The sequence below is a fragment of the Cebus imitator genome, unplaced genomic scaffold, assembly GCF_001604975.1.
Source record: "Cebus imitator isolate Cc_AM_T3 unplaced genomic scaffold, Cebus_imitator-1.0 Scaffold444, whole genome shotgun sequence".
In the NCBI taxonomy this organism is placed as follows: Eukaryota; Metazoa; Chordata; class Mammalia; order Primates; family Cebidae; genus Cebus; species Cebus imitator.
This window is the reverse complement of record NW_016107759.1, coordinates 3,217,717-3,240,803: the sequence shown is the minus strand read 5'-3', so window position 1 is coordinate 3,240,803 and position 23,087 is coordinate 3,217,717. Positions and strand designations below refer to the sequence as shown.

The following is a 23,087-nucleotide window of genomic DNA, read 5'->3' as shown; positions in this document are numbered from 1 at the left end:
TTTGACGCAGTCTTCTCAGGCTGGAGTGCAGTGGTGGGACCTCAGCTCACTGCAACCTCTGCCTCCTGGGTTCAAGTAATTCTCCTGCCTCAGCCAAAGCATAGGTTCCTCTGGGATTTTAACCCGGGACCTCTCACACCCTAAACGAAAATCATACCCTTAGACCAATGAGCCACACTGGGGGTCATGGGCTTTGTCGTCCTTAATGAGCCCAACGCAGCTCCGCCCTCTCTGGTCTGGATCAGTCCTAGTTTCTTTGGTCACAAATTGTCCGCCTTTCCTGATGCTTTTCCCGGACCAGAGTCTGGTCCTCAAGGGGAGGAGGGGAACGGAGAGCTTCAGTATTGCCTCGCCTCATGACTCCAAGTAGGAAACCTAGCTCGGGTTTTGGGGCATCCCGCTTTCCCCACCGCCCTTGCAGAACTGAGACCATCAGCTAGCAAAGCTCCCTAGGTCCTCCTTTGTCCTCGGGCAGAGGGCTAGGAGCCAGACTTGGACTCCTTAGAGGCGTTGCGATCTCCTGGAATCACACCCCTTCCCTGCCACGCCACGTATGGGAGGGACGCACCGCGGCGACCTCAGGACCTGGAGCCTCGGTCTCAAAGGTTTCTCAGCCCTGGACCCCCTGCAGCAGTAGGGGCCCTCCGGAATTTCACACCCTTTCTCACGCCCCAGTGGTTCCAGCTTGGGTGCAGCCTGACCAACGTGGAGAAACCCTGTCTCTACTAAAATTACAAAATTAGCCTGTAATCCCAGCTACTTGGGAGGCTGAGGCAGGAGAATCTCTGGAACCTGGGAGGTGGAGGTTGCAGTGAGCCGATATCGGGCCATTGAACTCCAGCCTGGGCAACAAGAGCGAAACTCTGTCCTCCCCCAAAAACAAAAAACAAAAAACCAACCCACTTAAATGCCGCCGTTCTTCCCGCATAGAGAAAAGTCACCCCATTCCTGGAGCACAGCCCACTGGACTTTCATGGTGACCTCACACCCTTCGTTGCCCCAACATGAGGGTACAGACCTTGCCATCCGCAGTCTCGGTTTCCACTGCCCTTGGTTGTGAAAGGCACCTCTGGCAGCCTCGTAAGAAGAAAAAGGAACCAGCTGGGCACGGTGGTTCTGGTCTGCATCACAGCACTTTGGATTGGAGGCCGAGGCAGGAAGATTGCTGGAGTCCAGACTGGAGACTAATCTCCAGATGGCAGTGAGACTTCCGTCTCTAAGAAAATTATATCTATATATCACACCAAAAAAATTAGCCTGGCATGGGGCACCTGTAGTCCCAGCTACTTGGGAGGTGAAGGTGTGGGAAGATCCTTGAGTTTGGCTGGTCGAGGGTGCTATGAGCCAAGATTGCACCACTGCACTCTAGCCTGGGAAAGAAAGAAAAAAAGAAGGAAGGAAAGAAAGAAGGAAGGAAGGAGAAGGAAGGAAAGAAGAAAGGAAGGGGAAAAAAGGAAGAAGAAAAGAAAAGGAAGGGTTCAAAACCCTGGGCTTGTCCAAAATTTAAACTTAGAATCTTCCCACTCAAAGGAAAACCACACACACAGACCAAGTTCCACGGTCACCCGGGATCTAGGGCCAGGTGACCCTCGCAGCCCTGGGACCTCCGTTACAGGGGCCAGAGCTGGGGTCAGAGTTCACTTCTTCCCAAACGGGCGGCTCTACGAACGCTCCAAACTTTTCTTCCCTTTTCCACCGGCAAGGGACCCAGCATTTTACTGGGAACCTAAAGAGGAGAGAGGTCTTCCTGTCTTGTCCCTCTGGTGAGGCGTCGCTGCCGCCCTAAACAGGGATAAGCGTTTGAAAATGAGGGGACCTCCGCGATTTGACCCCGGAACCTCTCACAACCCTAAGCGAGGGTCACACCGAGTTTCCCCCTGGCCATTTCTCGCGTCCTTCAGCCCTTCGGCCCTTGTCCCCGACGTTCCCGCTCCCGGGAGCTGCAGGGGCCGCACACACCCGCGAGGGACGGCAGACAGGGCACATCCGCGAGGGACGGCCGACAGGACACACACACCGCGAGAAACCGCAGACGCGACACACCCGCGAGGGACAGCCGATAGGGGACACGCCCTCGAGGGACGGCCGACTAGATGGGCCCGGCAGCGTCTTTGGTTCGCGCCGAGCCCAGTGCTCTAGCGCTCAGGAGGCAGCGCGTCTTGGATCCAGAAGTCAGTCTCACCGATTTTATATAGTACAGGGAAGTTCTGGAAAGCTCCATGAGAGACGTCTCTATGAGAGACGGTGGTGTCGTAACCGCCCGGCTAGCTCAGTCGGTAGAGCATGAGACTCTTAATCTCAGGGTCGTGGGTTCGAGCCCCACGCTGGGCGTAGGTTTTGTCAGAACAATTAATCTTGCAACGTGGAAGATACTCAAGAAAAGGTGAAAATGTGAGGGTCATCAGCGTTGGGGCAGGGCAACACAATAGCCTCCACCAACCAGCTGGCCTCAGGATTCATTGGGACTTCTGGTTTTGTTTCATTAAAAAATAGGCCGAGCAGGTGGACTGGTACCTGTAATCCCCACGCTTTGACTCCAGGAGTTTGAGACCAGCCTGGGCAACATAGTGAGACCTCAGCTCTTAAAAAAATAGAAAATTTAGTTAGGCCTGGTGGGGCGTGACTGCCCAGTTACTCCAGAGACTGAGGCAGGAGAATCGCTTGAACTTGGAAGGCAGAGGTTACAGTGAGCCGAGATCGTGCCAGTGCACTCCAGCCTGGACAACACAGTGAGACTGTGCTTCAAAATAATAAAAATAAATAAAAATTACATATACATAAAATTTACATACACAGTCCATATTTAGTACACAGGGCATTTGGGATACTCTCTGCATAATATTCGTCCTGACAGGAATTCCCCTTCTATTTCACCCCAGTTTAACACTGGCAAAAATCCTCATAATTGCACACTACAGCACACCAGGGACTCTCACCTACCATCAGGGATGTAGTCCTCATTGCCAGCCAGCCAGCATGTAAGTCAACTTTAGAATCTCACCCTTAAATTCTGGTTCTAGGCTAGGTTCCATGGCTCAGGCCTGTAATCCCAGCGTTTAGGGAGGCCAAGGCAGGATCATCACTTGACCCCAGGAATTTGAGGCTGCAGTGACCCACAATTGTGCCACTGCAACCTGAGCAACACATTGAGACCCTATCTCCAAAAACCAAAACAATGATTTGTACCCATTTAATAACTGTCATGTTAAATATTCTGTGAGGATAGCAATGGCAGGTGTGGTGGCTCATGCCTATAGTAACAGCACTTTGGGAGGCCAAGGGAGGAGGATTTCTTGAGCCCAGAAGTTTGAGAGCAGCTTGGGCAGCATAGCAAAACCCTGTCTCTACAAAATATAAAAATATTAGCCTGCGTGATGGCATGTGCCTGCAGTCCCAGCTACATACGAGGCTGACTAGGGAGGATTGCTTGAACCTAGGAGGTTGAGGCTACAGTGAGCCGTAATCACATCATTGCAGCCTGGGTAACTGAGTGAGACCCTGTCTCAAAAAAACAAAAACAGAAACCTAGCTGATGGTTTTCTGACTGCTACCTGGACACTCAATTGGTAACAAATTTTGGCTTGAATCCAGTGCTGAGGTCCTTACCAATGGAATGTGAGATGCTATAATTCAAAGCATACAAGGGCATTGTGATCAGACAGTGCATGACCTGGTTGGTTACAAGGAAGTGCAGACTGAAGAAAGTGCCCTGGGGGTCCAGTGGCTGCTGCTCTTGACTGTTGCAGCACAGGTGACCACATGGGCTTTTATCAGTTCATGGCATGGAAAAGAAGTCTTCTGAAGGCTCTGGTCTGCTTACAGAAAGAAAATGATCAGGCCCTTAAACTTTTAGACTAGGTCATGTTTATGGCAACCGTACAATAACCTTAAAGGCACAAGGCTGATATTAACTTAAAATCAAACATGTTGGCCTGGTGCGGTGGCTCAAGCCTGTAATCCCAGCACTTTGGGAGGCTGAGGTGGGAGGATCATGAGGTCAAGAGATCGAGACCATCCTGGCCAACATAGTGAAACCCTGTCTCTACTAAAATATAAAAATTAGCTGGGCGTAGTGGCGCGCTTCTGTAGTCACAGCTCCTCAGGAAGCTGAGGCAGGAGAATTGCTTGAACAAGGGAGGTGGAGCTTGCAGTGAGCCGAGATCACGCCACTGCACTCCAGCCTGGCGCCTGGCCACAGAGCTAGACTCTGTCTCAAAAAAAAAAAAAAAAAAAATCAAACGTCATTTAATTCAGCATGTTGCAGAATGGCAATGTAAATTGAATTCACAGCCTTAGGAAATCTTTGGTGTGAAAGAAGATACAGCATTTATTAGGAAGAAGTAGTGACTCAGGTTGGACTCAAAACTGAGTATCTTGAACTACAAAGGCTGACCTTGGAGAAAACAGCATACATGACAAAACAAAACAAGTTTTGCTACCTTAAGCCATCATAGGGAGGATGGGATATGATTTTGTATTTGGTGAACTTATCCATCTGGGTGGACATCCCAAAGAGCCTATAGTTAATATATTATCTCATGCAGCTGACTATGGCTCTACCAGGTTTCTTGGTTGATTGGCTGAAAATTGAACTCAGTGGTAGCCTATGTTTAATGAGACTGAGATGCAAGAATGTCTCAGACAAACTGTAGAGAAAGGAATCTAAAGACACCAAGCAATGTTGGAGTGCATCTATCATGCATGGTGTGCTCAGTGACAACACTTCCTTTTTCTTTTCTTTTTTTTTCTTGAGACGGAGTCTCGTTCTGTCACCCAGGCTGGAATGCAGTGGCACGATCTCGGCTCACTGCAACCTCTGCTTCCTGGGTTCAAGCAATTCTTTTGCCTCAGCCTCCCGAGCAGCTGGGACGACAGGCACGCGCCACCATGCCCAGCTAATTTTTGTATTTTTAGTAGAGACGGGGTTTCACCATATTGGTCAGGCTGCTCTTAAACTCCTGACCTTGTGATCTGCCTGCCTCGGTCTCCCAAATTGCTGGGATTATAGGCATGAGCCACGGCGCCTGGCCAGGCCACTCCCTTTCACAAGGCCTCCCGAAAAAATCCATCATAGGAGCATCAGCTTCCTTAAGTAGGTCTATGGTGACCATTCTCTGCAGGTAGCATATGATGGTGGAAGGTAATACCACTGAGGTGAGATCCCTGATTTCAGTGGGGATGATGGGGTCCGGGATGTTTGGGGAAGCTGGAGAAGCCAGGTCAGAGCTGGAAAAACAAGAGTCCCAATCATGGGTTTTAAAGGCAACATCCAACTATGTTTTTATACAAATACATGACCAAATTCTAGTGGTGATTCCCATCATGGTGGCCTCTGATTTTACTTTACACCATGTCTTGTAGTTTGGGAAATTTTTACCTTGAAGATGGCGTCATATATTTCATGAATTAAAAAAAAAGAATACTAGCCGGGCATGGTGGCTCACACCTGTAATCCCAGCACTTTGGGAAGCTGAGGCAGGCAGATCACCTGAGGTCAGGAGTTCAAGACCAGCCTGGCCAACATAGTGAAACCCTGTCTCTACTAAAAATACAAAATTAGCTGGGTGTGGTGGCACATACCTGTAATCCCAGCTACTCGGGAGGCTGAAGCAGGAGAATCGATTGAACCCAGGAGGTGGAGGTTGCGGTGAGCCAAGATCATGCCACTGTACTCCAGCCTGGGCAACAAGAGCAAAACACCCTCTCAATAAAAAGAAAAGGAAAAAAAAAAAAAAAGAATACTATGGACTATTTTAAACATGTATTAAAACAGAGAAAATAGTACAATGTCTCCTTATGTCCCCCATCATACCATTATCTACTCATGGATAAGTAGTTACATCTATACTTCCATCCAGCTTATTTTAAAACAAACCAGTTATCCCTGTAATTTAATTCATAAATAATTGTGTTTATAAGAAAATAAGGATTTTAAGAATATACATAACGATAATGGAATTAATAAACCTGAAAAACAATCATTCCTCTTTATCAAATTGGATGATTCTTAAAACCCTGTTAAAGTTTCAACTACTTTTTTCTGCAATCTGAAAATACGCCCCCTCTTATTTGAAACCAAACACAAGATTTCTAATGCAGAGCTTGTCGGGGAACCCTGCTACAGCTCCGCACCTCCACCGGGCAATAACAACTTCCTTTTTCTCCTTCTCCCCGGTAAAGAACCCAAAATTCAGCCCCTATTACCCCGGGTGGGACTCGAACCCACAATCCCTGGCTTAGGAGGCCAATGCCTTATCCATTAGGCCACCGGGGCAGACAATGTCAGGCCTGTGCTTGTCTTAGACCAGTCTCCATCACCCCGCCGTGGTTCCCGCATAGCTTATCAGCCCCATCCTGGCTCTCCGCCGCCTCGCCACGGGAATCCAAGCTCCGGTTCAGATTTTGTCTGCTCCTGAACATTCTCAGGACCCCGGAGAGACCGCGCACGTGCAGAGGGAGCTGAAAGACACCAAAGTCAGCTTTTGGCTCGGCCCTTTGGTCTAGGAGTATGATCTTTGCTTAGGTGGTGAGAGGTGCCTGGATCAAGTCCCTGGGGGAGCCCCAGTCTCCCTTCAGGAGAGAACCCAAGTCCAGGGGTAATTAGTAGCGAAAGACGCTTTTGCGATGGAGCGTATGGGAAGGGGCACGCGATGCCTGCTCAGCAACTGACTCCTCATCCCGAGCCCGCCGCTTGGGGAAGTGTTGGTCTTCGTCCTCCTCTCTGCTTTGTCTCTTAGACAATGGGTGCCGCTGTGTGGTCGGAGGCCTCTTAATAATGACTCTCCAAAATCCGCCCTCTACATCCCCAGCTGGCTCGATGTTAATCTCAGGATCGCCACGTTGCGTGTTTACTTTCCTGCCCCAACATGTGTGTTGTTTTCCTTTTTAAAAAAATCTGTATTTTAATTAAGTACACACACATAATACCTAGTAAACGCTTTTGCTCAATACCTAGTAAACGCCCGAGGCCAGGAGTTCGAGACTTCCTAAACCACTGGAGCATCAAAAAAAAGTTAAAGGAGAAAGTGACACCCTGCATGACCCAAGTCACCAGCGTCCGCCGATCGGAGGACATGCCCGCAGCTGTGACTTTTCGCAGCCTTCACCCCGTGGAAGGACACCCCACACGGCGCTGCTTGGCACCCAGACTAAACTCGGGTTCCGCTGGTAGACAATTTTTTTTATTTTTGGTAGACATTTTTTACCCCGTGTAATGTTAATCCTGGACATATCCTTTGTATTGAAAATTTTATATGTATTTTATTTTATTTTATTTTGAGACGGAGTTTCGCTGTGTTGGCCAGGCGGGAGTGCAATGGCGGCTCACTGCGACCTCCGCCTCCCGGGTTCAAGCGATTCCCCTACCTCAGCCTGCCGAGTAGCTGGAATTACAGGCGCGCGCCACCAGGCCCAGCTAATTTTTTGTATTTTGGTAGAGACGGGCTTTCACCATGTTGGCCAGGATGGTCTCGATCTTCTGACCTCGTGATTCGCCCGCCTCGGTCTCCCAAAGTGCTCGGATTACAGGCATGAGCCACCGCACTCCGCCTGTATTGAAAATTTTAAAGACTGGAACTGGCAACAGAGCAAGACTCTGTCTCAAAAAAAAAAGAAAAGGAAAGGAAAAGAAAATGTTAAATACACTTTTACAGTAGTCATTTTAAAGGCACTCTCTCATTGCAAGAAATCTAAATAAACTAATAGGTGTTTTTTGCTTTGTTTTGAGACGGAGTCTCGCTTTGTTGCCCAGGCTGGAGTGCAGTGGCGCGATCTCCGCTCACTGCAACCTCCGCCTCCCGAGTTCAAGTGATTCTCCTACCTCAGCTTCCGGAGTAGCTGGGACTACAGGTGTCTGCCACCAGGCCCGCTATTTTTTTGTATTTTTAGTAGAGACTAGGTTTCACCATATTGGCCAGGCTTGCCTTGAACTCCTGACCTCAGATCCACCCGCCCTCAGCCTCTCAAAGTGCTGGAATTAAGCGTGAGCCACCGCGACCGGCCTAGGCGTTCTTTTTTTGTATTTTAAAATGGTGTATATAATATACGTGTGTGTGTGTGTGTGTGTGTATAAACGTGTATGTATATATGTATACACCTACGTATATATATATGTGTATATATACATGCACATACATATATATGCACAGTTTTACATATAAATATATACAAAAATGTTTGCCATTTTGACCATTTTCTAGTGTGCCATTTAGTGGCATTAATCACATTCACAGTATTGTGCAATCACCACCACTATTTATATATTTTTTTCTTTTTTACTTTGTTATCCTATGATCAGTTGATAGAGGTTACAAAGTTTTTCACCACAGTAATCTGCTGGAGACCCCAGATATAATGTGGGGCGTGACCAACTCAGTATACCTCTGGAGGCTATATGAACAAACCCAAATTGTCCTCAAGAAAGCAGGATGTCTGCAAACTGACAAACTGCGTCTGTCACCAGAAGGAAATTTGAGGGCAGTCACGTCCCTGGTCCTGTGCTCCCTGAGGTTTTCTACCTGAACATCTGGAACCTGTTGAACAAGGAAAGCAATACCTGTGATAAATCAAGTAGCTGTAAGACAATCACCCCCTCCTCCCTATTCTCTTTACTTCATAAATACGAAGGGCTGTAAAAGCTCAGGGCGTTTGCTCACTAGAGGCAAAGCGCCCCTGACCCCTTCTTTCAAATAGAACCTGTTGTTTTTGTCTTCAATTCTGCCTTCGTCCTCCATCGTTCATGAGATAATTACGGCAATAATCAATTAAGCTACACTTGTCGCCGGGCACGGTGGTTCATGCCTGTAATCCCAGCACTTTGGGAGGCCGAGGCAGGCAGATTACCTGAGGTCGGGAGTTCAGGAACAGCCTGACCAGCATGGAGAAACCCTATCGCTACTAAAAATACAAAATTAGCCGGTCGTGGTGGTGCATGCCTGTAACCCAGCTGCTCGGGAGGCTGAGGCAGGAGAATCGCTTAAACCCGGGAGCCAGAGCTTGCGGTGAGCCGAGATCGCGCCATTGCACTCCAGCCTGGGCAACAAGAGCAAAATTCCGCCTCAAAACAAAAACAAAAAACAAAAACTACACATGCTCTTTGACCCCTTTGGGGCAACTCCTCACCGCAAGCAATCCCAACCCCGCATCTGTCACAGTTTCCATCGCCTGAACCTAAATTTGTGAAGTCAATTCCCTAGTGGTAACCAGTACTCGCGGTCTCTGGCTTCAAGCTCCGCAGTCCGCCAGGGACCCGCCAGCGGTCTTGGGGTCGCCCTTGCTGCAATTCCAGCCCTGGGTCCTGATTTGCACGATTGCAAGTGAGGGCGACATCCGAGGATTCAGCTGGGTGACTTAGTTCGAGTGTCCAGGGTGGCGTGCAAGGAGAAGAAATTTGTTTCATGCGGCGAGAGGAAAAAGGTAATCTAACAGCGACCACGAAGGGACTCGAACCCTCAATCTTCTGATCCGGAATCAGACGCCTTATCCATTAGGCCACGCGGCCCCGCGGGTGACAGTCGTCCAGCTTTTCTCATAAAGCTTTTCCAGCGCCTATGTTGTGCGCTTCAGCGCGCATGCTTAGAGCGAGGGAGGCCCCGCCCCTCGAGCTCCCGGTGGGCGGGGCCACGAGCTGCGCTACTGCGTCCGGTCGCTGAGGCTGCTCGGCGGAAACGGCCGCCGCGGTCCTGGGCTGCGAGCTCTAGCACTGGCGAGCCTGCCAGATCCCACCCGCCCAGCAACAGGCCCCTCCGAGACGCCGTTTGGGAGCCCTTTCCCTCATGTGCCTCCTGCCGCTTTGGGTCAAGGGCTGCAAGCTGCTTCCCCAGCCCTGTGCTTGCTCCATCACCGGTGAATCTGCAAAGGTGTGTTTCAGAGGCTTTTGGCCCCAGACTTTATTCTGGCCGCCTGGAAAGCGGAGGCCGTGTCTCCTGCGTTTCCGTCGCCCAGCGCGGGGTGGAGGTGGGGCGCGTGTGTACAGGGACATGGCTGAGAGAAGGATATGCGGCCTTTTCCCCGGACTCCTCTCCCCTCGGTTGCCACCGTAACCAAACCGCCAGCCCAGCCCAGCCCAGCCCAGCCCATGTTGGGTTCCTAAGTCCCAGAACCTGGGCACTGGCCCCAGCTCGGTTCCCAGGGACACAATTGCGTCCATATGCCCTGAAGGCGCATTACACACATTATCTCACTTATTTCACACTTCCTTGAGAACAGGAACTGTTCACGGCAGACGTTTATTGAGCGCCCACCCCCACACTGCCACGCCTCGCTCTCAGATGAGGAAACCGCGGGGTGGGTGGCGGAGGGAGGCAGCAGTGGTGGTCTCTGCAGCCCCCGGGTGGCCGCGGCGCTGTCAGGCCTGGAGGCAGAGCCGGCGCCGTAGCGAGCTGCAGATCTCCAGGCAGGCCTTTCGGGGTTCATCGCAGTCGGGGCCCAGCACATCCTGCTCACACACCCGCCTGTTGACCTGAGGACCACAACCAGCCTGTGCCTGGGGCTCCAGCCCTTCCGGGCTTAGCCTGCCCCAAGGGAGGGCCCCTGGCTTGGTGCGTTGTAAGCTCTAAAATTTCAAGGGCTGCCTGGACATCTTTGAGGCTCGCAGGGCTCCAACGGCCTAACAGTGAATTCCTCCACTCTGGCCAGACATGTCCCCACCCATCAGGACAGGCTCCCACACCCTAGTTCCCCTCTCAGCCAGACCAGCTGTACCCCACCTAGTCCTCACCCTAATGGACTTCAGCCCTCTGTCAGGCCTTGGAAATATTCAAACCAACCAACAACATCTGCCTGTGGGAACCAGGGACGTCTCACTCTTTTGCCACTACAAAACCAGCTTCCCTTAGGCCCTGCAGGTACACCCTGCTCTGAGCACAAGCCCAGGTGGTCCCACAGGGCGTGAAGCATCCTCCTCCCCCTACTGTGGTACGTGGGACTATGAACTACGGTCGATGGCATCTATGCAGCGTCGGGCATCCTGGGTTTGGTTATTTTGTACTGTTGAGGGCAGAGGATCCCTCCTTCACCAATGGAGTTTACCAGAAGTAATCAGAACACCAGGGCTGGTGAGAAGGGCAAATCCAGCCCCTCACCCCTTGTCACCCTGGAACCCCCCAACATACCTCAGTCAGCACCTCCAGAAGGTCTCTCCCGGGGTTGGCTCTGAGGACCTCCACCAGGGTCTGGATAAAGTCTGAGCCCTTCTCATCCCGATAGGCCACATAGCCTAGGTCAGGGGACCAGGGCCAGAGCATCAGACCAGGGCCCCAATCCTCTGCCTTCCAATCCCAGGGGTCCTATTATTGGTGGAAGCGGGGGTACAAGCAGGCAGGACTTGGGGATTAGGCAAGAGAACAGGGCAGCGAACAGGGACTTCTTGCATCTGAACAAGCTGTTGCTAGATATTTGCAGAATGAGCCTATGAAGAGATTCACTACTATTTACTGTGCACCTACTATGTGCCAGGCACTGAGCAGGGCCTCAGGGCAGGCAGATCTGCCCTGGCCTTGTGGAACTCACAGCCTTGAGGAAGCCTGCACACACAGTTGTTGGCACAGCAGCGCCTCACAGCGCTCACCATCACTGCTGTTACTACACGTCATAACCCATGCAGGGAACATGGCCTGCCCACAGCTGGGCTGCCATCTCTGTGCCCCAACCCTAAGCCCTTAGCTGCCCCTAAGGCTACTCCAGATCTTAGGCCAGGAAGCTGGGCCCTGTGTAACCACGGGCTTCCTGATGACCCATCTCCTTACCCTCAGCGGCTGCATAGACCGTCAGGATGTCTGCCTGGTGGGAGCTCCCTGAAGCAGGGCCCCTGCCGGAGCTGTCTATAAGAGGAATCAGCTCCAGTGATCAACATCCTGGAACCCCATCAGCCCCCAGGGCTCACCATCTGTGGCTTAAGGGCAGCCCAGGGAGGTGGAAAGAATGCAGGGCAGGAAAGACAGAAGTTCAAAGCTTGGCCCAGCGACTTACCAGCTGTGACCTCAGAAAAGCTATTTGACCTTGCCGATTCCAGGATTCTTGCCAGGCTCCAATAGGGGAAAAAGCTCCCACTTCCCAAAGGCCCTTGCAGTTTAGGAAGATTTTTTTTATTCCTGTTGTCTTGGCAAACAGGATGCAGGTGGCAGCCATACCCCAGCTGAGAGTCCCGGAGATGCTCTCTGGGCTGTCCCCACCACCAGTCCTGCCCAAGCCCAGGCCCTGCAGGGAAGGCAGAACCCACCTTGGGCCTCAGCGTAGATCTGCAGGACATCTGCATGGGAGGGGACAGATGGAGGTGTCCGCAGCCAGCGCCGGTACCAGGGGAGAGCTATGGGCCTCACACCAGCATCCCTGTTTCCTGAAGAGGGCAGGGAGAGGCAGATAGTCTCACTCTGGGGATACCTGGGGGTGCTCAGGGGTCTCATGTGAACATGGGGTCAAGACGAGGACCCAGCCCCAGAGCTCCAGGGCAGGCTTGCCAGACTGGAGACGTTCAGAGCGCTGAATGACAAGTGTTGAGGGTTAAGGATTCAAGGTCGTGGACTTGACCTCTAGGAGTGGACAGGACAGGGGGCAGGAAGGACAGGAACCCAGACTCCCTGGAGGAGGTAGACAGTGAGTCCTGGGGGCTGAGGCTGGCCGAGGAAATGAGGCCAGGAGGCGGCCAGGCTGCTCACCCCCACGGCAGGCCTGCAGCAGGAATATCTTGGGATGCCCCCGCAGCACTGGACAGCAGCTCAGCTCCTGCATCAGTGCCTCGGGCTGCACCTCTTGCCCATCAGCCCCCAGCAGCTGACCCCGTGGTCCCCCATGGGCCATCAGGGCCACAAGGGCACAGCTCACAGGGCCCCTGCAGGTGTCTAGCTGCTCCCGGAACTGGGCTATCTCCTCCTGGAAAGCCTAGGATGGAAGCAATGTTGAGGCCTGGGCAAAAGCCACTACCTCCCCAGCCCCTAGCTGCCCTCTGCGGGGCTGAGAAGGTTTCCCAGCCCCTGCCCACTTGGCCTCCTACCACCTGCCACTCACACACTCAGAGGCCCAGGGAGGGCCCTCTTTTTTTTTTTTTTTTGAGACAGAGTCTTGCTTTTGCTGCCCAGTCTGGCCAGGCTGGTGTGCAGTGGTGCAGTCTCGGCTCACTGCAACCTCTGCATCCTGGGTTCAGGTGATTCTCCTGCCTCAGCCTCCCAAGTAGCTGGGATTACAGGCACCTGTCACCATACCCAGCTGATTTTGTCATTTTAGTAGAGACAGAGTTTCACCATGTTGGTCAGGCTGGTCTCAAACTCCTAACCTCAAGTGATCTGCCCACCTTGGCCTCCCAAAGTGTTGGGATTACAGGTATGAGCCGCTGTGCCTGGCCAGAAGCCCTTTTCTGACTCCCTCCTCCAAGAGTTGACATAGGCCTAGCTTCCTAGAGCCAGTTCTCCTCCTGCCTTGGTGAGGAAGCTGTACCAGGAAGTCGAGAGGTGTGAGGAGAGGGCAGTGGGCTGCTGGGAGGGAAACCAAGACTTGGAGCTGAGCTTTGAGGTGGGCGGGTGGGGAGGGCAGAAAACAAGCCAACGAGGGCGGCCTCGGGGACCCTGGAGACCAGGCTTCCAGAGGCAGGGACGTGATGGCCTGACGCAGGCAGCAGGGAAGGCAGAGGCTAGACCTGTGGTGCACTTCCTGCCAGTGATGGAGAGAGGCTCAGGAGAGAGGCCCCAGGTTCCTAGGGAGGGGTGGTCTTCCTTCAGAGCACCAGCGGTATTCTCGGCGTCCCCTCACCTGGGCTGTAGGGTCCGTCTTCACAGTGGTCTCAAAGCCCAGGGCCCGGCACAGGTCCCCCAGCGCCTCCACATCGTGCTGGGCCCCAGGCCGGCCTTGGATCACAGCCAGGAGGAGGGCAGCCCTGGTCTTGGACAGGTCATACTGAGTGCTGGGACCGGGGGCCGGCTGCAGAGAGGGTTAAGACACATCCAAAGTGGCCTGAGAGGACTCCAGCTCCTAGCCTCCCGAACCTGGGTCTCCCTGAGCCTCTGTCCTACTAGAAACTGTGGCCATGTGATTGGACCCCTGCCCTGTACCCCTTACCTCGGGCCTCCAGGGCTCCACGCCTCCCAGGCACAGTGCCCCCCGCAAGGAGCTCTGAAGAACAGGGCAGCAGGTGCCCCCCGTGGACTCTTCAGCCACCCTGTGGAAGAGCTGGGAAGGGGCAGAGAAAAGACTCAGCCAGACTCGTGGCTTCTATAGTTTCTTCAGGGTCACCTGCCAGAACACAGAAAGGAGGCCAGCAAAGGACAGACAAGCAGGATGGCCTCAAGCAAGACCCAGGTTCCAGTTCAGGCTCAAGGTCATGGACTTCTCTGGGCATGGATGGCCTCAAGTGGACAGTGGCCACACCATTAACCCCTGCCCTGGGATCAGTGTGCACAGAGGTGGGGATGCTCCCTAGAGCAGGGCAGGGCAGGGCCTGTTGGGAAGGCTCACGGGGTGCGCACTGCCTTTCTGGGTGATCCACAGAGGACAGCTGGGGCCCACACCCCCTCACCTCCAAGGCTGCCCAGGGGCCACCCAACTGCCCAGTGAGACCTTCACCCCTGGAGACCAGACTTGAATCATTCCCAGTCCCAGTCTCTAGGGTCCTGCGATCTAACATGGCAGATAGTTACTGCCTGGTGTGAAAAGGGGCGGCCTGAAGTGCAAGCGTGGATGCAAGGAAGGGTGTCGCTGAAAGCCTGGAGAGGACGGTGTGGGCTGGCCGGGACAGCAGGAGGGTGTGGCAGGCACAGGAAACTGCTTGGGCCAAGGCATGGAGTTGGGAGGAGGCTGGAGTGTTGGGGGATCCTGAGTGGGTCGCGGGGGATCCTGAGTGGGTCGCGGGGGTTCCTAGTTGGGGGTGGGGTACTGACACCATGTGTGTAGACAATAAAGGTTTGTAGAATGAATGGGAGGGAGGACACACGTGAATGAATTTAACTGTAACTGGCTCTGGGGGCACCACAGAACCAGGGGAGACAGCAGGCCCAGCCCGCTTTCCTGGGCCTACCCTCCAGCGTCCCCACCTCTGTCAGCAGCTGCACCAGGGACCAGTGAGGACAGTGGCTACAGAGCTCTCTCAGGCCATCGAGGAAGGCTTCGGGCTCCAGGGTGGCTGGGTGGAGAAGCACTGTATTGGCCTGGAGTGAGGCCTGAGGCTCCCCTGCCCAGCCTCTGTGTCCCTGCCCAGCCCACTCACCACCAGGGCCACTCGGGAGCAGCAGAAAGACTTTGGGGCATCCCTGAAGGACCCCACAGCTGCTCAGCTCCCGGACCAGCTGCTGTGGCTGCCACAGCTGCCCTCTGGGGGCCACCAAGGCCACTAGGGCACACCCCACAAGGTGCCCGTGGGCATCCAGCCGCTCCCGAAACCAAGCCAGCTCCTCAAGGAAGCCCTAGGGCCAAGAGGGAGACCAGCCTGAGTAAGTTGGGGGGTTCTGGGTGGGTAGGAGATTCTGGGTCAGGGGAGGGTGGGGAAGGGGTGGGGGCCAATCCTGAGGGTGGAGGTGAAAGGCAGAGGCTCACCTGGACCGGGACCTCCCTCCTCTCGAAGCTCTCAAAGCCCAGGGCCTGGAACACATCCTTCAGGGCAGTTACTGCAACGGCTGCCACCCCAGGGCTGCTGAGCATCAGGGCTGCCCTTGGACCCTGCACGTTGTACCTTCCCTGGGGAGGCAAGGCCAGAGCTGGGCTGGGCTAGGCTGGGGCTCAGCTGGGAGGCAGCAGTGGCTGGGCCAGGCGGTGCCTCCTGTTACCTTTCTCCCCAGGCTGTCTTGAGTATCTGCCATCTGCGTAGCCACCCGCAGGGTCCCAGCCACCAGGAAGGCCATGGTGCCAGGCGGGGCTTCCTCCAAGCACCAAACACGGAGCTTGCCTCCTGGCCCTGGGTCCTAACCTTTGCCCTCTCCCCTAACGACTGCTATCAGCTCTACTTATGAGCTAAGCTGGACTCTGCCCCCTCCCTGGAACCCTGGTGCCTAGCCCTGCTGCCCTAGCCACGGCTCCATTCTCTGGCTCCTGCTGGTGACTTCCTTGCCTGGCATTGATGTGCCCACACCTGAGCCAGGAACCTGTGCCCAATCCTATTCTTAGCTCCTGACCCACGTGCTTATCTGATCTCCTTACACCCGAGTGTCTCCCTTTAGAGCCAGCCACCACCACCAAGAAGTCCTTGTACTGTCCTGGCCACCTGCCACCCTCATGCACATAGCACCAGGCCCCCAGAGGTAAAATTCGCCAACTGGAATCAGCCCCATCTGCAGCAAGACCTCGCTTGCTTCTTATGGGAAATGGGGACCATGGCAGCAACCGCAGGATGATGCATGCATGGGAGGTTGGCTGAGAAAGGCCTAGGGGCAGAGAGGGCTGGCACGTGCACACCTGTTGCCAAGGGACCAGAGCATCTTGTCTCCACCAGCTTCCACCTCCCCTCAGGTAGGGCCCCTGATGCCATCAGCAGGTGAACCGGGAGGGACCAGCATGGGTGGAAGGAGGGGTCATGCCTGGGTGCCCACCAGCTCTTGGTTGGCCCCTACCTGGGGCTCTTGGCAGGAAGAAGTTGGATGTCAGGGGCTGCTGGGGAGGAAGGGCAGGCCCACTGTCAGGCCCTCCTCCAAACGACTCAGCCTGGGGCAGCCTTGGGTTCAGATCCCCAATGTGCAGCATGAGGGTCCCACCACTGACCAAGCAGCCGCCATCTGCAGACCCTTCTTCCTTTCCTGGTAGTGGAAGAGGAGTGGCCTGGTGAAGAAGTGGTCCTGCTCAGCTCCCTGTTCTGCTGGGGCACAGACAGTGCCCCCAGAGCAGGGCAGGCACTGGCCGACACAGGGGGACAAGAGTCCCAGGGGACATGGCTGCCCATTGGGGCCCAGCTGACCTGAAAGCCAAGAATGTGGCTCCTCCTAGTGACGGCACAGCACCATGTGCCACCAGGACACAAGGCCAGGCCAAAGGATTTATATTCCTGGTATCCCCACCCGCTACCACGTAAAGAACAGAATAGCCTGGAGGGAAGTTTCCACGTTTATTAAAACTCCTCTGTCACCCTTTGGAGGCCTGCGGGGCTGAGTCCTTGCAGGGCCTGTGGTCCGTCCCTGTCCATGGAAGGCAGTGCTGGAGGAGGCGGGCAGCAGCAAAGTGCCAGTGGAGCAGGGCGCCAGTGCCGATGGAAGGGGTTGCTAGTGCCGACGGAGCGGGGCGCCAGGGCTGCTGGAGCGGGGCGTTATTGCCGATGGAGAGGGGGAGGGCTAGTGCCAATGGAGCGGGGCGCCAGTGCGGATGGTGTGGGTGGCTAGTGCCGATGGAATGGGCCGCCGGTGCCGATGGAGTGGGGCGTTATTGCCGATGGAGGGGGGCGCCAGTGCCGATGGAGGGGGTTGCCAGTGCCGATAGAGCGGGGCACCAGTGCCGATGGAGCGGGGGCGTTAGCGCCGACGAAGCAGGGCGCTAGTGCCGAGGGGGTGGAGCTCCACTGCTGATGGAGTGCTAGCACTGAGTACGGTGCAGCTGCACCTCTAGAGGAGTGGACGGCAGCCAGACGCCCTGTTCTTCGTCTCCAGGGTTGTCACTGGAGCCACCATTATCCTGACCAGACTGGTGGGCAGATGGCTCTCGAGGCTCATGCTGGGGCAAGTAGGCCGAGGGTAAAGGCAGGAGGAGTCCATGTGGCCAGGACAGGGCAGAGTGGTCACGGCCTGGAAACGGGAGTGGGTGGGGCCAAAAAGCCCCTGCGGCTGTGACTAACACCTGGGGTCCCACAGGTGTGGGTTGACTGTCCCTCCCAAAGCCCAGCAGCCCCCTGGGGGGCCAAGGCCAGTCCTTCATGCCCACTGAAAGGCACAGGTTGGCAGGGCAGAGGCCTGACCCATGGACCCACCCCAGAGGGTGGAGGCCAAAGAGCCACAGTCAAATGAGGCTGGGGGGCTTCTGGGAAGGGACCTAGACCTGCGTCCTGGCCGCCCTGCTGCCCGTCAGGAATGTGTTGACGCTTCAGGAGACTAGAGGGGAAGAGAAATGCTAGGAGCAGAAGGGGGAAAGACAAGGTGAGGGGGCTTCCGTTCCCTTTGAGTGCTGGGCAGGTCCTCAGAGCACAGCAGGGCAGGCAAGCTCTGCGTGTAGGGTGCCCTGGAGTCCCTTGGACAGCCCGGGAGGTGGCCACAGAGGGGAAGAAAGTCCCATGGTCGAAACAATGTGCCGCGGCTGGGCCTCCCCGGGGTTTCCGGCCAAGCCGGCTGCTCACCCCACGGGCTGGGCCATCTTGGCGTGCAGGCTCTGGTGTGCGATGAGGTGTGCGCGCTGCTTGAAGCTCTTGTCGCACTCTCCGCAGCCGAAGGGCCGCTCGCCAGTGTGCACGCGCCGGTGGTCCAGCAGGTAGGAGCGCAGTGAGAAGCTCTTGCCGCAGTCGCTGCAGCCGAAGGGCTTCTCGCCTGTGTGGATGCGCTGGTGGTCGGCCAGATAGGCGCTGCGGCTGAAGCTCTTGCCGCACTCGGAGCAGGAGAAGGGCTTCTCGCCCGTGTGCACGCCCTGGTGGCGCACCAGGTCCGAGGAGCTGCGGAAGCTCTTGTCGCACTCGGGGCACTTGTGCGGCTTCTCGCCCGTGTGCGTGCGCTGATGCCGCGCCAGGTCCGAGCCCCAGCGGAAGCGCTTCCCGCACTGCCCGCAGCTGTGCGGCTTCTCAGCCGCCAGGTCCCGGAACTGGCGACGGCGCGTGGGTGGCCGCCCCCGTCGCGCGCCCACCACTGGGCCCAGGTCCGCCTGTCCTGGCAGCGCTGGCACCACCTCCTCCAGCCGGGACCTCTCGCTTTGGCCTTTGAGCCCCAAACCTGCAACAGGAAGGAGGCGACCTCTTCAGTGCCACTAGGTTCTGGGGCCAGAGCTGAGGTGAGGAAGAAACCAGGCTGGGGAAAGCTCCCTGGCCTCCAGGCTCAGACAGCCCTGGACTCACACAGCAGAAGCCTCAGATTCCTCATCTATAAAACCGGGATGATGAAAAAATGTGGCAGAGCAGCAGTCTGAGCAGGCGCCTGCACAGGCCAGCCCCCAGGCCATCTGTGCCCTGCAGGCCACACTCGGATCCAGTGTCCCACTCTGAACCCCAGCTACTCAAGCTCCACAGCTGAACAGATTTACAGTAATTTTGAAAATGTTCCCAACTGTCACAATCAGAAACTGAGGAACCAAGCTGGTCTACCTAGTGTGACTCCCATCACCACACAGGTTCCACCTCTCCAAACTCAACACACAAAAGACCTGAATAGGGCTCGAAGCCCATCCTGCTAGGAGTTCGGACTGAACAAGATGATCCCTGAGGGTGCTGAGAAGGGGCCTGGCATGAAGAGGGACCTGGTAAGTGAAGCTCTGATGAGCAGAAGGCCAGGCTGGTGAGCAGCTGGGGTTCCCCATCAGCACCCCTGGTCCTGGCAGCTCAAGGTGCCCTCACAACTATGCCTGATCCAAGTCCCAGTTGTGTCCCCTCAGCATCCACTGACCTGAGTCTCAGGTCCCTTATGTATAAAATGGGGACAATACTTCTATGCACTCGGTTGTGAGAATTGAAGAAGCTGCCCTTATGAGTGCTTAGCGCAGGGCTGAGCAGCGCTGGCACCGTCTCGTGCTGCATGTGGACAGGCACAAAAACGGATCCTCAGCCAAGAAACCAGTCACACAGGCTCTTGGCGAAACCTGGGGAGAGCCTGCTCTGGAACCAGCTAAGGGCAGGATGGGAAAGAAGACTGAAGTCCCAGAATGGGGAGCAGCCAGCCTGGACCCCAAAGGCCCTAGGTGCTTACCCAGAGTCGTGTTCCGGGAGTTTTCCCGCTTTATGTCCCAGAAGAGATCCCTCTGAGCAGGGTCCAGGGTGCCCCATTCTTCCTGGGAGAAATAGAATGGAATGTCTCCTGATGCCACAGGTCCCTGAAATGGGGCAAGAAGACCCAGTTCAGGGCAGGCTTGCTCAGGCCTCCCAGGAGCGCTGGTGGGCATAGGATGGGTCAGATGAAAGAGGCCTGATGGGACAGCAAGTCCTGTTTTACAAACTCAACAGAGCTGAGCACCTTAAAGAAGACCAAAGGGACTGGTGACTCACATGGACGCCGGAGACAAAGCAGGTATCCATTGGCTCTCTGGTCTGCCCCTCTTTAAGAAGAGCAGGAAGCTGGGCTGAAGGAGAAGAATGGAGCCTTAGAAAGGCCAGCCTAGGCCTGACACCAACACCTTAAGGCCTCCCTGGCCTGTGTGCATGCACACATGCCCTAGGCTTCACAGAGTGAACTGTCCTGCCTGTGACCCTTAGGGCAATGCTGGTGCCAGTGCCCAGCCACTCTACCACCCACGGAACAGAGGCTTACTCACCGCCATGGCTGTGCTGCTCCTGGGGAACAGGTGGCTGCCTCCGTGCCCCTACTGTCGAGGGAGGCCCCTTGGCCTGAGATTCCTGGCCTGCAGCCTTGGGTTCCGCCTCCTCCAAGGGCACATCCTGTGCAGGAACCATAATATGCTCATCAGCCCGAAACCAGACCGAGGGAGACAGAGTTTATTTCCTGGGAAGGAGACACAGGACATGACCCTCAGGATGCTGGGGAGTGGGAAGTAGACCAATAATGTGCCCCAGGAAAGTCCAGAGCAGAATGTGATACCAGGCAATGCTGTGTGCCCAAGGAAACTCCCTGATCAGTCACAAGGCAACAACCAGCCTGAAAGGCCAGAATCACAGCCACTTAGCAAGGTGGTTGCTGGGGACCCTCCTGCCAAAGGCAGAACCCCATCCCCCAGCCACTCATTAGAACCTCCCCAGATGCATCCAGTGTGAACAACCCAACATCCCACAAGGTAGCAGGGGCCCTGGACAGCTCCACCTTCTCACCCCACTCTGGAGCTGGCCCTTTGCACACCCTTTTGTCCTCAGAGCCAGGCCTACAGCAAAAAGCAAATAAAACATCTGCAGAACCTGAATGGAGCTGAAACCTCCTTAGTTCTGCATGGAGCTAAAACCTGCTGAATGAAGTGGAGCATTCCCACTTCATTCCTACTACTGCCTTCCAAAGCCGCAAAAATAAATTGCATTTACTTTGGACTCTCCGTCTTTCAGAAAGGCACCCATGGCACGCTGTGCTCCTGTGCCCACTCCTAGGGGCTCTGTGTCTCCCCTACCCTGTCAACTTCTGGGAGACTTATCTCAGCAGGGTGCCCACTTCTCTTCCGCTCAGGTACCATCCAGGTGCCCCTGGATGTGGAAAGGCCCCTCACCTGCGGCCAGGTTTTCACTGGCTGCTTCTGTAGGTCCTCCACCAAGGCGACAGCCTCCTCGCCACTTCCTGGGTGCTGCTCACGGACCAAGCCCTGGATCTCCCCTGGCAGCGCCGTCAAGAACTGCTCCAGCACCAGCAGCTCCAGGATCTGCTCCTTGGTGCGCAGCTCGGGCCGCAGCCAGCGGCAGCACAGCTCCCAGAGCTGACTGAAGGCCTCATGAGGCCCATGCGCATCCTCGTAGCAGAACTGCCTGAAGCGCTGGCGGCAGGCTTCGGAATCCCTGCCGTCCTCATGCTGGGCAGATTCCTGTTCCCAGGAGGAATCTTCCACTTTCACAATCAGAAGCCCTTCTCCCTCCCCAGGGGCCTGGTCCTGGGGCTCCAAGGGGGCTGCCATTCCCCTGGCCTGAGGGTCAGGGCTGGTCGGCCTCAACTCGAGCCCCAGAACCTGTCCTTTCAGTCTCCCAGAGGGATCCCCTGTGGCAGCTGGGCCGGCATCTGGATGTGTACTCCTGGGGAAAGAGCAAAATGGCAGGACTCAGGAGGAAGGATGTGGAATATGTGAGCAAACACCAGACTGAAGAGCCATCCAGTCCCCATCCTTTCATAGCCCTGATGCCTTTTCCAGGCTCTATTGGAATGCCTTGCTCACGTGACTGTCTCTCGTATTAACACAGGCCCGCAAGCTCTCATCCCAAAGTCAGAAATCCAAAACCCAGGTATTGTATAACTCCTTTGAGAGCAAAACCCAATGTCACTCATTTCGCAGCACCGCTTGACCTGATATGAGCATATTTGTAATCTCAATTTATTCCACTAAATGTAAATGTTCACAATTATGGCAGAAACATTAATAACATATATCTTCAGTTTATAAACATTCTTTTAGCTATACCCAGTGGTGTGTTTTTCTGTACATACATTATACATCAATTAAAAATTTTTAACTGGTATGTTTCATTATTTAGTGTTGCTCCAGATCCCTCTGGAGATGTGCTTGATATATTGTATATGCACTGTATTATCTTTCTCAAATTTGAGAATCTTTGAATTCCAAAACACATCTGGCCCTGAGGTGTCACAGAAGGGCTCACAGACACCATCCAATGCCCTTTATCCTCAGATACATATAAATGTATGACACGTGGCCGGGCATGGTGGCTCAGGCCTGTAATCCTAGTAGCACTTTAAGATCACGAGGTCAGGAGTTCAAAACCAGCCTGACCAACATGGTAAAATCCCGTCTCTACTAAAAACAAAAATTAGCCAGCCATGGTGATGCACACCTGGAATCCCAGCTATTTAGGAGGCTGAAACAGGAGAACTGCTTAAACCCAGGAGGCAGAGGTTGCAGTGAGCAAAGATTGCATCACTGTACTCCAGCCTGGGCGACAGAGTGAGACTCCATCTCAAATAATAATAATAATAAATAAATAAATGACACACTTATACCTTACTTTGTCACTCTTTTGTTTTTTTTGTTTTTTTACATTGTTACTCTTTACAATGGTTATGAAAAGTAAATTTTACAATTTTCATTAATCGATGTTTTGTTTCAACAATAAAAATACAAACTGGCTGGGCTTGGTGGCTCATGCCTGTAATCTCAGTATTTTGGGAGACAGATACAGGAGGACTGCTTGAGGCCAGGAGTTCAAGACCACTTTGGGAAGACGATGTGAGATGCCATCTGTACCAAAAAACAAAAAATGCTGGGTATGGTAGGGGGGCTTCTGTAGTCCCAGCTACTGCGGAGGCTGAGGAGAAAAGACCGTTTAAGTCCTGGAGTTTGAGGTTGATCGCACCACTGTACTCTAGTCTGGGCAACAGAGTGAGACCGTCTCAAAAAAA

At 54.5% G+C, this 23,087-nt stretch overlaps 2 protein-coding genes and 3 non-coding genes across 9 annotated transcripts in view; 1 reads left to right on the top strand and 4 right to left on the bottom strand.

Moving 5' to 3' along the window:
• Positions 1 to 2,258: 2,258 nt before the first annotated feature.
• TRNAK-CUU lies at positions 2,259 to 2,331 on the top strand. Its single transcript has one exon. It is a non-coding gene; the product is annotated as a tRNA-Lys (tRNA).
• Positions 2,332 to 6,201: 3,870 nt separating this feature from the next.
• Positions 6,202 to 6,274, bottom strand: TRNAR-CCU. Its single transcript has one exon. It is a non-coding gene; the product is annotated as a tRNA-Arg (tRNA).
• Positions 6,275 to 9,426: 3,152 nt separating this feature from the next.
• On the bottom strand, positions 9,427 to 9,499 carry TRNAR-CCG. Its single transcript has one exon. It is a non-coding gene; the product is annotated as a tRNA-Arg (tRNA).
• Positions 9,500 to 10,207: 708 nt separating this feature from the next.
• Positions 10,208 to 16,123, bottom strand: LOC108290983 (caspase-14-like). Of its 3 annotated transcripts, none has more exons than XM_037732286.1 (11): positions 15,747 to 16,123; positions 15,517 to 15,657; positions 15,191 to 15,386; positions 15,018 to 15,106; positions 14,047 to 14,157; positions 13,741 to 13,908; positions 12,654 to 12,876; positions 12,218 to 12,334; positions 11,745 to 11,819; positions 11,112 to 11,215; positions 10,208 to 10,779 (listed from the first exon to the last, which is right to left on the bottom strand). In XM_037732286.1, the coding sequence occupies exons 1-11, from the start codon at positions 15,819 to 15,821 to the stop codon at positions 10,729 to 10,731; spliced, it is 1,350 nt and encodes a 449-aa protein (XP_037588214.1). In that variant the 5' UTR covers positions 15,822 to 16,123; the 3' UTR covers positions 10,208 to 10,728. The 3 variants fall into 3 exon arrangements, with proteins under 3 accessions (XP_037588214.1, XP_017366635.1, XP_037588215.1); XM_017511146.2 differs by having other exon boundaries at positions 10,208 to 10,459; XM_037732287.1 differs by lacking the exon at positions 14,047 to 14,157 and having other exon boundaries at positions 10,208 to 10,459.
• An 879-nt stretch (positions 16,124 to 17,002) lies between these two features.
• ZNF213 (zinc finger protein 213) overlaps positions 17,003 to 23,087 on the bottom strand; it is a 6,905-nt gene continuing 820 nt past the window's right edge. The window contains exons 2-6 of one of the 3 annotated variants that reach the window (XM_017511147.2): positions 21,235 to 21,748; positions 20,341 to 20,464; positions 20,075 to 20,148; positions 19,779 to 19,902; positions 17,003 to 18,812 (exon numbers count right to left, since the gene is read on the bottom strand). In XM_017511147.2, the coding sequence (XP_017366636.1) occupies positions 18,226 to 18,812; positions 19,779 to 19,902; positions 20,075 to 20,148; positions 20,341 to 20,464; positions 21,235 to 21,633 (1,308 nt within the window). In that variant the 5' untranslated portion in view covers positions 21,634 to 21,748 and the 3' untranslated portion in view covers positions 17,003 to 18,225. Of the gene's footprint in view, positions 18,813 to 19,778; positions 19,903 to 20,074; positions 20,149 to 20,340; positions 20,465 to 21,234; positions 22,475 to 23,087 lie in introns of those variants that run through there. The other 2 variants (XM_037732289.1, XM_037732288.1) reach the window with 2 other exon arrangements.